The following is a 12,450-nucleotide window of genomic DNA, read 5'->3' as shown; positions in this document are numbered from 1 at the left end:
AGGTGGGGGCATTGTGGGATTCCGACGGGTACCCATTTTTCTTAGAGTACCGGAAAAAAACTAGTTGAAAATGAGAGCTTCTTCCAAAGAACTCTTGATAATGATAATATTACCATAGTGCTCAAAATGGAACAGTAACTAATGGAAGTGGTTTTTGGGGGGCGTACAGATGACTCAGAATCCAACGATGGGGTGTTAGGCAATGTTTTCCTGGATCCCACAGCTCCGTGTTCTAATCAAAGGCAATGCACCCATGATATTTTTTTCATTTACCCAAGGGATTCCACCTGTAGGAAACCTGTTAGTTACTTCCGTTAACTCTTAATTGGGAACACAGTGGTCTACCAGAACATTCCAAACCTCTCATGTTGGGCATGTATCTCATCCTATGAAACTTTTTAACCAGAGCTGTGACAATGAGCAGTGAATCTCCATTCTTCTTCAATCCCCAGGTAAGTCTGAATTAGCAGTTAAATGGCCAAAAGGCAAGGAGGAAAAGGCAAAGGCCATCTCCAAATATTTGATCTTCCATAAACACTGACCCTAGGAGTGAAGGACTCCAGCGCCATTCCATTTCATCCCATTCAGTTTCTGTTATTAAAATGACTACGTGGAGAATTTCCTGATGTGAGTAGAGGAGTTAAGGTCTGCATCTGACAGTCCTTCCCTGCATCAGGCATGCAATACCCACGGCCTGGGGCAGCTTTAACATCCTCACAGATTCTTATTCATTCTGTACCAGCTGTTGCTTTTGTTTCTTGCTCAGGACTGAGAGTTCATGGAGGTCCTGGGCATTTCTTTAAATTTTTTTTTTTTTGCGGTACGCGGGCCTCTCACTGTTGTGGCCTCTCCCATTGCGGAGCACAGGCTCCGGATGCGCCGGCTCTGCGGCCATAGCTCACGGGCCTAGCCGCTCCGCGGCATGTGGGATCTTCCTGGACCGGGGCATGAACCCGTGTCCCCTGCATCGACAGGCAGACTCTCAAGCACTGTGCCACCAGGGAAGCCCCATTTCTTTATTTTTTAAAAGTTTTAATTTTATTTATTTTTGGCTGCGTTGCATCTCCGTTGCTGTGCACGGGCTTTCTCTAGTTGCAGAGAGCAGGGGCTACTCTTCGTTGCGTTGCACGGGCTTCTCCTTGCGGTGGCTGCTCCTGCTACGGAGCACGGGCTCTAGGCACATCGGCTTCAGTAGTTGTGGCTCGCAGGCTCCAGAGCGCAGGCTCAGTAGTTGTGGTGCACGGGCTTAGTTGCTCCGCGGCATGTGGGATCTTCCTGGGCCAGGGATAGAACCCGTGTCCCCACTGGCAGGCAGATTATTATTCACTGCACCACCAGGGAAGTCCCCGGGCATTTATTTTCTACATGAACCCTTCCTAACCAGGGTCTTATAAGAGTGGGCTTTGCTCTGATCCTCATCCTCACATTTAGATATGTGGTGTCTCCATTGTTATTGGAAAATAAGTTAACCATTTTTTCTTTGTAAGTAATTAATCTCTGTGAATTTTTCACTTTTGTAAATTTGTCACAGCAATATTCACTCTTCCAAGAGAGGGTAAAGTCTCCCTTGAGAGAAGTAAGTTCCAGGAAAGGAGATGCAAAAAGCTAGCATCATTGCATAACTCATTGGCCAAACCAGTTCAGAGGCTGCTGTCTCCCCATGTGCCTAGGACCTCAGTGTGGGTGTCAGAGAATAAGCCTCCCCCCTGCCTCCTGCCCCTGAAAAATAATAAAAGGCAGCCAATTTCCAAGAGTACCCCTTTCCCTCCAGCTTCTCCCACACCCCACATCCGAGCTCCCGGTTGCCACATATTCCATCTTGAGGCTGCTTACCGACTGCACTTTATAGAACAGGGGTTCCCAACCCCCGGGCCACAGACCAGTACCGGCCTGTTAGGAACTGGGCCGCACAGCAGGAGGTGAGTGGCAGGCGAGAGACAGCAAAGCTTCATCTGTGGTTCCCCACTGCTGGCATTACCACCTGAACCATCCCCTCACACCCCGTGGAAAAACTGTCTTCCACAAAACCAGTCCCTGGTGCCAGAAAGGGTGCGGACCGTTGTGATAGAGGATACGGGGTCAGGTAGGGAATGAAAGAGGAGTTTCTAGGACTTGGCAACTAGGATGTGGCCCCTTCAGTTGCTCCAACAACTTGGTTTAGAAACACCCAGCGTTCATCCATGGACCAATGTGACTGGGAAGGCAGATGAGGTTTCAGGGAAAGGTCTGAGAAAAATAAAAATAGTCTTGGCTCCAGAATGGAAATGCAAGCCCTGTCAAGGGTACTTCCAGAAGATTTTTCCTTTGGCTGGTCATAGCCGGGAGCTTTCACATAACAACAGCATCCCAGAGAACATGGCTATCGCAACAAGAGCAGACCGCAGAAGTTCTCCATGGGGGCCTGGAAGCCAAGGCAGGCGAGGTCTCGGGTCTACCACAAAGCTGACATCCTGGCTTAGAGACCGCCTTTACCCTCAAACGCCAGCACCAAGTCTCCCAAGTCACCCAGATTCCCTCACCCTTGGAGGAGAGCTGTGTGTGTGTGGGGTGACCAACTCACCGTCATCTCCTCTGAGTTCCCACTGGCTACCTCCACCACCCTCAGGGCAGGGTCCACCTTCACCTTGGCGCGGGTCATGAACTGGATGACAGATGAACTGTCCTGAGGAAGAAACAACACAACTCACTGTAAGACTTTTCAATCACAATGGCTGGGCCCCGAGGTCCCAGACAGAACTGAAATTCAAAGATTCCATGTGAACCAGACAAAAATTTCTATCACTGAATGAGACAAGAGGTTTCCAGTCTCTCTCTTGAGGATTCTTTCATATCATAGTGGACGCTGAAAAGCTCTGGAGTTTTGCTGAGTCATCAACACATGCAGGCTTGTGTGCTGTGGTTTCCAAGTGGCAGGAGCCAGATACTTGGATCTTGGTATTGACATATTCCCAAAGAGCAGAGAATAAATAAAGCTGTTAATTGTGTACAACAAATCGAGGCCTGGCGTTCCACAGAAGGGATCCGAGTTACATTTCTCAAGCATCTTCCTGCCTTGACCACAACCCTCAAACTCTCCACATGAGTTCCTTTTAACTCTTTCTTTGCTCTTAAATGAAGCTGGTTCGGGGGGTCAAAGCCATTTAAGCTTGGAAGAGGGTACCTGATGGAGAGATGAGAGGCGGGAAGCATCTAGCTTATACAGTAAGTCCCCCCACGTGTGAACGAGTTCCGTACCGAGAGTGCGTTCGTAAGTCTAACAAAGTTAGCCTAGGTACCCAACTAACACAATCGGCTATATAAATAGTACAGTACTGTAATAGGTTTATAATACTTTTCACAAAAATATTACATGAAAAACAAACACAAAAAATAAACATTTTAATCTTACAGTCCAGTACCTTGAAAAGTACAGTAGTACAGTACAACAGCTGGCATACAGGGGCTGGCGTTGAGTGAACAGGCAAGAAGAGTTACTGACTGGAGGAGGGAGAGGAGGTGGGAGATGGTAGAGCTGAAGGATCGTCAGTAATAGGAGACGGAGGGCAAGCTGCAATTTCACTCACGCCTGATGCTGATGGAACGCACGTTCACGTCTTTGAAAGTTCACAACTTGAGGAAGGTTTGTATGTAGGGAACTTACTGTAATTAGGTGATGGCCCGATGAGAAAGGGGATGGGGGGAGGGAGGGTGGCCCAGGAAAGACTCAGGAAGAGCCCACCAGCCATTGCAGGCAGAAGCCTTGGTGTGGGCTCAAAGCCACCAATCCAGATAATGAGAGAATGGCTCCAAGGCAGTGATGGAAGAGTTTGGAAGAAGACAGGGGCTGGCAAACTTGTCACTCAAAAAAAACTGCTTCAGTGAGCTCATATTAAGCAGTAAATAATTTTGTATGCAGCAATCTTTTACCAGTTTAACAGTTCTGTAGATTTGTGGTTTCATGGGTCAGGATATACTGTCTTTTCAATCTTAGATCATCATCATCATCATCATCTCGGACATTGCTAATGACAATAATAATGATGATGATGATGACGATGATAACTGTCAAAGTTAAAGGCCGAGCAGATGAGGAGCCTGGCACAGAACAGGTGCCTTGTGGTTGTAAAAAACAAATACTTTGGAAGAAACTGGAATCCTCTGATGATTAAAAAAAAATCAGATCCTACATTTCAAATGAAAACTTGTTAAAGTCAAAACAATAAAACCTCAAATTCCCTTGTCTGTGGCCAGACCTTCAGGTCAAAGGAAAACTAACAGAAGTGGTGGCCCAGGGAACCACAAGGTTGGTTCTGCTCCACATCCTTAGGGAGGCGTGGCTGGCCTCGGGGGCCCGACAGAGGCTTTCCTCTGCACCTGGGATTTCTGCTGGTTTCTGCTGAAAGGGAACCAGTAGGGAGATCGGTTCTCCAACATCCGCATACGACACCCCATGGCTTCCTGCTGTCTTGGGATGCAGACTAGGCTGGATGGCCCACGGGGACAGCAGTCACTGGGACATGTTCCTTGGCAAAGGGTCACCATTGATCACTGAGAGAGAAAGAGAAAGCTGCACAAGACCAGGCCAGAGCTGGGGACAAGGAATGCTTGAGGCTTTGTGGTTAAATTTGTACTAATGACTAATTTATAAGTGCAAGCAGCAGCCAACTGGGTTGAGGCTGAAAGAGAAATCAGAGTGGCTTCCTGCCATCAGTGCCGTATCAGGGTTCTGTCAACAGTGCCAAGTGTGGCATAGGGAATAAAACTGTCACCAGGGCCGTTTATCAAGAAGGTGAACAGGATGGGTAAGCATACAGAATCATAATCCCTCAACCTGTCCTGGGGACCCAGGACAGTAAGGCACTTCCTGTGATATGACATTCTGGAATCATAGGGTGACCAGGGGTGCTCTAGTTCATGCCTGGTCCTCTCCCAACACTATCCTTTTTAAAGGGAGAGGTACAACAGGGAAGCAGTGCTGTGTGCACCCAACTTGCCCCAAACCAGTTTCCCTCCAAAGAATCCAGGGAAAGCAGAACTGTTCACAGCTCTCCACCAGCCGGAGTCGGAGAGTGGGTAAAACATCCTGTATCCCCCTGTGCCTGTGACTTATCAGGCCAACATGTTACTGCCATGCCTAATTTAAAAAATAACACTGGAATGACTTTTCTAAGGATATTCATTTATACACTGACAGTTTTATACAGACTAACACATTTAGTTTTTCCAAAGGAAAATAAAGAGAATCTCTGTGGCTAACATGCCTATTTTGTTTTAGCTTCACATGTGATTATTTTAGAAGCATCTTGTTGGATGTGGCCTTTCATACTCAGCAGCGTTTATGTTAAAATAAATCATAGTGAATGTGTATGATTTTCTTAAGGGCCACCAATTCAGGGACTGAGGTATTTTTTATGAGCCACTTTTATAAACTTATAATAGCAAAGTGATCTGAGATTCGCTGCTCAGTGCTCTGTAATGGTCTATGTGGGAGGGGAATCTAAAAAGGAGTGGATATATGTGTATGTATAGCTGGTTCACTTTGCTGCGCACGTGAAGCTAGCACAACATTGTAAATCAACTATACTTAAATAAAAGTAAAAAAAAAAAAAACCCTAAAAAAAAAAGTTATCTGAGATTCAAAAGTTGGAATTCTGAAAAACAAGGTGCCATCTAAACAAGGGGTTGGCAAACTATGACTCATGGGTCAAATCTGGCCCTTTGCTGGGTTTTGTAAATAAAGTTTTATTGGAACACAGCCACACCCATTCATTTGAGTATGGTCTATGGCTGCTTTCACAATACAATGGCAGAGTTGAGCAGTGGCAAGACACTGTATAGCCCATAAAACCTAAAATATTTACTACTGGCCCTTTAAGGAAAACCCCTGATCTAAAACGTGGTCCCCAGAACAGCAGTATTGGCATCACCTGGAAGCTCCTCAGAAACGCAGACCCTCAGACTCCCCTCTGAGGAATCTGTGGTTTAACAAGGTTTCCAGGTGATTCTGAAGCAAGCTAAAGTCTGAGAAACTCAACTGTGCAAACAAAACACCTAGGGAGCTTGTTAAAACAGAGATGCTGATTCCCAAAGGCTGGGTAGAGTCCAAGATTCTGCAGTTCTAAGGAGCTCCCAGGTGATGCTGATACTGCTGGTCCTCCAACCAGACTTTGAATAACAAGGGTCTGGTATGTTTCCCCGGCATCATCTGCAGCAGAATTACCAGTGGTGCTATCCAGGGCAGTTTTTTAAAGGGGGCAGGCAGAGTTTGTTCTGAGGAAACCAATTCAAATACTTTTAAATGAACCCCAATAGTACAGCTTCCCAGGGCTTACCTTCTTCAGTATTTCTGTGTTCAGCAGCATGTAAATGTCTATAGTACGACTTTCTTCTTTAGCCAGCGCACTAAGATTACAGTGCATTGTTAGGCAAGAAATTCCTGGCTTTTCGCAGTCCTGAGAAGAACAAACAGAGAATGATCAAACCGTATTAAGAACAAAGACAAGAGCACAGCATTTATAGCACAGAGGGCACTGTGAGCTTCTATTCTGCGGACCAAGGCCATGCCAGGTAGAGGAAATCCATAGGAAGATGCAATTATTCCTTCCTGCCACCAGAGGGCAATCAAGGGACTTCCTTCCTGGCAGGCACCAGAACATGCCTTCAAGTCTAAGCTCACTGGTGCACCCTACCAAAAAACTGGATTTGCAAGGAGAAAGAAGGGTTTTTTTTGTGTTGTTTTTAAAGAAACACATTTACATATTTTGGGAGCATTCCTCTTATGAGTTTTGAACACAAGGTGCATGTCCTAGATCATGTGATTTCTGCCTGTGAAGTGACAAATACACTTTCATGCCCAATTTTTAGGTTGGGCAAATTAAAGGCCTACAAAGTCACATGACTCAAGAAACCACAGGAGTAAAGAAAAACACGTTTAACCAAGAAAACACACGAATTACAGCTAGAAACCTAAATTCCAAATTTAAGTTACAAAGGAGGAATTCTTTTGTATTGTAGGATCCAAAATGTGCAAACATACCTTCACGATGTTTCACATGTGGGGTAAAAATTTCAGCTAGATAGAGTTGCATCCGTCAAACAACTAGATATCAGTATATCTAACAATTCTAAGGGCTTCAAAAAAAAATAGCTGATCGGGCTTCCCTGGTGGCGCAGTGGTTGAGAGTCCACCTGCCGATGCAGGGGACACGGGTTCGTGCCCCGGTCCGGGAAGATCCCACATGCTGCGGAGCGGCTCGGCCCGTGAGCCATGGCCGCTGAGCCTGCACGTCCCAAGCCTGTGCTCTGCAACGGGAGAGGCCACAGCAGTGAGAGGCCCGCGTACCGCAAAAAAAAAAAAGCTGATCATCAGCATTATGTAAGTAAAAATATTCCAACTTTCCAAATGGCAAACAGTCCTACTACTTCCACTGCAAAAAAAATTGAGGAAGGAAATGTCAGCGAGACGTGCCGTAGCCGAAATAAGGAGCTGAAGAGATGTAACCAAAGACATGGAGACAGGAGGTTGTGGAAAAGCATCTGATTCCATCTTTAATACCTTCACTTTTAAAAAAGTTGAGGTATAACTTACATACACTAAAGAGAATAAATCTTAAGGATCCATCTTGATATATTTTTACATACGTTTATAACAGATCAAGATATAGAACATTTCTTGCACTTAAGCAAGTTCCCTCATGCCCATGACTGTCAATATTCCTCCAAAATTAACTGCTACCCTGACCTCCATTGTCATGGATAACTTTGCTATTTCTGAACTTTATGTAAGTCAAATATTACAACATGTGTCCTTTTGTCTCTGGCTCCTTTCACTTAATATTATATCTGTGAGATTTACTTATGTTGTTGGTGTTGCAGTTTTTATTGCTCATAATACACCAGTGTATGGGTACACTGCAATTGTTTATACATTCTCCTGGTGATGGACATTTGGATTGTTCCCAGTTTCTGGCTATTATAAGATTGCTGTGAACATTCTTGTCCATGTCTCTGGGGGATACAAGTACCCATTTCTCTTGGGGATATACCTGGGAGTGGAACTGCTGGGTCATAGGGTACAGATATGTTTAGTTTTAGTATATACTGCCCAATAGTGGTATACAAAGTGGTTGTATGAGAACCATCACTCTTGATTAGACTCATACTAGTGGGAGAAATGTTTAACTTTGTGCTTGGTGGGTTGCAAAGGTTTTCCCTTTGCCAGCCAATGGAATTAGAAATGTAAATTTAACACTTTGATAGAAACCTCAGGCTGAAAAATAGGAGTTGACTACAGTCCTTGTGACTTCCTAAGCCAATTGATTAAAACCAGATTTGGGAAATAATAAATGCCAAATAGAAGACTGGCTTCTCATCTCAGACTTGCCTTCCTAATGAGGACCACCCATGTTAACCCAAGCAGTAAGCAAATTCTTACCAAGACTTTTCTTCCCGACTTTGTGAAAAAAGCAAATATTGTATGGAAGATATTTTCTGGTTCTTGAGGGATGATACAGGGGGTTGGGTTTTTCTGGAAAGAACAGTTTCCCTTCTCCTGGCCCACCTGAAAATGAAAAGAAACCTGTCAGAGTGGTCCATCCCAAGAAAGGATGATGAGCCTGGAATCCCTTATTGTAGAGGAGGTTGCGGTAGAGCCCAAAGTCAACTGTTCCCCCTGGTCCATTCTCCAGGGGACAATAATGGCTGAAAAGCTGAAAGGCAGAAGTAGTAGCATCAACAAGGCCAAATAATAAGAAACGTGGATGCTAAGTTGTTAAATAATTGAGATGGCACACAACATGCAAGTGAGTTGTGACCAAGGAAGAGTGGACAAAATAAACTTTAAAAACATCCTTACATCAACTCTCTGAAATGAGCATTCATGTTCTTTGTCTGGAGAAAGAAAATGAGGCTCAGGTTAAATTACTTGCTAACAATCACACAGACCAGAACTCAGGTTTTAGACCGAGATCTTCTGAGTTCCAGCCTTTAGGCATGGCCCACTGTCAGAGGTTTTCAAACTGTGTTCCACGGAACCTCTAGGTGCTGTGGAACCCCTCAGTGGATTCCCTAGAGAGGAGAAGGGGCACCAAGCAGGACTGCTCCGGGCTCCCATCTCTGTTCCAACTAGAGCATCAACCACACATAATGTCATTTAAAACCAGGATTCTGCTACCAAAAAAAAAAAAAAATTTGGCATCCACTGCATTGAGCCATACAGGAGCTTATATGCCCTGGGAACCCTTGCTGAGTTACCTGATTTTGCTTCTGACAGCTTTTGAAAGTCCAGTGGAAAAACAATGCTGAGCAACAGCAACATTAAAAAAAGATCAAAACAACAGTAATAGTCTTCCATGTTGGTTTCTTTAAGAACAATACTATTTTTGATGCCTAAACTGGGGAAATGTTGAAAAAAACAAAGCCTTCTTTATATATCATCATATCACACTGTGTGTAGTTGAAGCTTTGACATGACTTAAGGTCAAGTTGCAAAATTAATCGTTAGTAATTCATAATTTAGGATTGTGTTTACAATCTGATTTCTAACCAGAATCATCTACTTAAACTACACTCTCCTATCTTTAATGCCTTTGAGTAAAATATAGTGTGTTTACACTGATTCAAGAATGTTTCAGCTTCTCATTCATGGTAGGGAGCAAGGTCTAGTTTAAAGTTTTTACATGGACACTTCTAACTTAAGCTAACAATGCTAATCTTTGAACAATGAACTTTAAAACAAGATCTCCAAATTTAATCTCTATTTTATCTTTGGTCTGAACACATATGCCAGGATTTACTATATATGCCTGAAGATAAATAAGATGAAGGTTTATTTCCTCAAATTAACTCTTAGAAAATAGAGTGTTGCCTTTAAAAGTCTCTCATAGTTTGGGGACTTACTGTTCTTTAAAATGCACTGCATTTTGTTTGTTTTTGGCTGCGCCTCTCAGCTTGTGGGGACCAGGGATTGAACCCGGGGCCACGGCAGTGAAAGCGCCAAGTCCTAACCACTGGACCACCAGGGAACTCAAGGGACTTACTGTTCTTTAAAACAGTAAGTAATGTGGTACTCTCTCAATTGCTTTATTCGAACCACAAAATCTGGGAGGACACACCAGTCTGAAATGGTCTCAATCAGTGTTGGTTTTGGATGCTTTTCGAGGTCACTAGAAGAATTAATGGGAAGGAGGCAATGAGATTTAACATAGATGTGGTGATTATTCCTGGGGTGCAACTGTAAGTTGTGATAAATATTTTAAAGCTCATTTTTGGAAAGCAAAACATTGGCTGATTATGTCGTGAGAATCAAGAACAATCACTTCTAAGACAGATGAGAAAAACAACTGCTGTAATGTTATGCAAATGGGTATTTGTGTCTTACAATAAAATTTCAGCATCAAACATGGATTCAAAATGTTCCGCATTTCAAATAAATTAGATGAATTGAAGATGATATGCTTTGGAATACTGTCAACTAAAAAAGTGGCTTTAATAATGCTATCCATTGATCTCAAAAGATGCACATCTGCATAAAATCATTTTGTGAAATGTGTGAATAAAAACAGTAATATAAATTAATGTAGTATTCTTCTATAATTTTAAGTGTGCGACTACATGATTAGGTTAAGTATTACAAGTAGGTATTTACTTTTCTAATTTTTTTAAAAATTGAGGTTAAAATTTACATTCCCTAAAAATGCCCAGATCTTAAGGGTATAATCTGATGAATTTTGACAAATGAAATCACCCACATAACCACCACCCCAGTGAAGGGACAGAGCACCTCCATCCCTCCAGAAAGTTTCCCCTGGCCCTTTTCCAGTCAATTCCCATCCCCAGCCCAAAAGCAATCACAGCTTTGATTCCTGTCAAGTTGGCCAAAAATCTGTTAAATTTACCTCTTTAGCAAAGTGGTGGATTGTGTTCTTTGGGGGTTGCCCTCTATTTGGGCATATATGGCACCTCACAGATAGAAAACATTTTGTTCACTGAACATCTGAGAACTTGAATGTGTGTGCTCATGTTAATTCCAATCATATTTCACTCAGAAGCATGTGGGTCTCCACTTTTCCTGTTTGTCTTCTGGAGTGGACATTTGCTGAAAAGCCGCTGGAGAAACAGTCCTTCTGCAGCCCTGTGGGATTCATGTTCTTCTGTGGAGATGACCAGGCCTGGACCCCCAAACACATTTGGTCTGGGTTGAGATAGATGGAACTCTGAGTCTTGCAGGATGCATCCGTTCCTAATTAAAATCAGGGATGGGGCAGAGCTCCTCCTGGCTCTGCAGTGGGCGATTTGGGTTTCCAGGCAGGGAGGGGAAGTGTAGGAGCAGAGTCCCAACCCAGCCAGGTTCACTGTCATGCCCACAGGACACCAGCACCTTGGGGGAGGGTGCTGGGAACCACAGGGAGAGGTGGGAGGAGCAACCGGTGCCAACACGTGGGGCACAGACACAGCTTGGAGCTCCATCTTCCTCTTTTCCCCTAGTGTCTTAGGGGCCTGTGAACAGAGTGATGACAGGGACGTGATGTGATCTGATGTGACATCTGATCTGCCTCAGGGGAATCTGGAGGAGGGAAGTGGAGGCTGAGTCTGTGGTGAATGAAAGTCTCAGCCAGTCATGCTCCCGACTGTGGTTACATGGGAATCACTTCAATCAGGGAAAACAACGTTTTTCCGGGAGGTTCAGGGTGGTCCTCTCTCAAAGGAGGCCGAAGGTTGCTCCGTGCTGCGTGGGTCTGGTTCAGACCAGCTAATCTGGTTGTAGACGCTCCCTCAGCTAAAATGAGCAACTTGGTCCCTGACCAGGGTCATGAGGGCAAGGGATTGTTCTGTGTGCATGGATAGAACGTGTGTGATGGACACAACGGTACCCGACACTTGTGCAGCCCTTACTGCGCACCCCTGTGAGGCGAGTGCTATTACTGTCAGCATTTTACAGATGGGGAAGCTGAGAGGCAGGGGGGCCAGGTCTCCCAGGGGGCAGGCAGCAGAGTTGGGCTGCAGCGCAGGTCATCCAGCTCCAGAAACCTGTTTGCAACCACTTCCCTGCCTCTTAGGTCCAGAGGCTGAGGATGGGGCTGGGGTAGGAGTCATGGAGGGGTGGGGGGTGGAGGTGGAGGTGGAGGGAAACCATCCCTTCCTGTTCTTACCCCAGTCAAAGGGAAGGAACCATGAGCCTACAAGCCCAGGAATCCCAAAGTCCTCCACCCTGACCCACTTCTGCTCCATGGGAGATAAAGTGCCTGCTGGCTGGGAGGCCAGGCCACTCCATGCTGTCTCAGGCTGGAAGGGAAACAGAGCATCCTGGAATGTTGTTTCTGGAAGGCAGCTCCAAGATCATACGGTCCCATGGCCTCGGCTGACAGTAAGGAACCAGAGGCCCTGAGTTCCGTGACTCGTCCAAGGTCACGTGATTGGTTGGTGGCAGCAAGCGGCACCCAGTGAAGGAATCCTGGGGCACAGGTGGCCTTG

The 12,450-nt window shown here is 45.0% G+C and overlaps 1 protein-coding gene across 3 annotated transcripts in view; it reads right to left on the bottom strand.

The window, feature by feature from the left end:
* The window catches only part of ITGA9 (integrin subunit alpha 9), a 353,650-nt gene that overhangs the window by 30,065 nt on the left and 311,135 nt on the right, over positions 1-12,450 (bottom strand). For 2 of the 3 annotated variants that reach the window (XM_027088159.1, XM_027088160.1), the window contains exons 24-26: positions 8,414-8,539; positions 6,312-6,431; positions 2,561-2,662 (exon numbers count right to left, since the gene is read on the bottom strand). In XM_027088159.1, the coding sequence (XP_026943960.1) occupies positions 2,561-2,662; positions 6,312-6,431; positions 8,414-8,539 (348 nt within the window). Of the gene's footprint in view, positions 1-2,560; positions 2,663-6,311; positions 6,432-8,413; positions 8,540-12,450 lie in introns of those variants that run through there. The other variant, XR_003429002.1, reaches the window with a different exon arrangement.

This window comes from Aethalodelphis obliquidens, unplaced genomic scaffold, assembly GCF_003676395.1.
Source record: "Aethalodelphis obliquidens isolate GAN/ISIS:26980383/991018 unplaced genomic scaffold, ASM367639v1 scaffold62, whole genome shotgun sequence".
In the NCBI taxonomy this organism is placed as follows: Eukaryota; Metazoa; Chordata; class Mammalia; order Artiodactyla; family Delphinidae; genus Aethalodelphis; species Aethalodelphis obliquidens.
The sequence above is the reverse complement of the archived record's forward strand: the minus strand, read 5'-3'. Positions and strand labels throughout refer to the sequence as shown.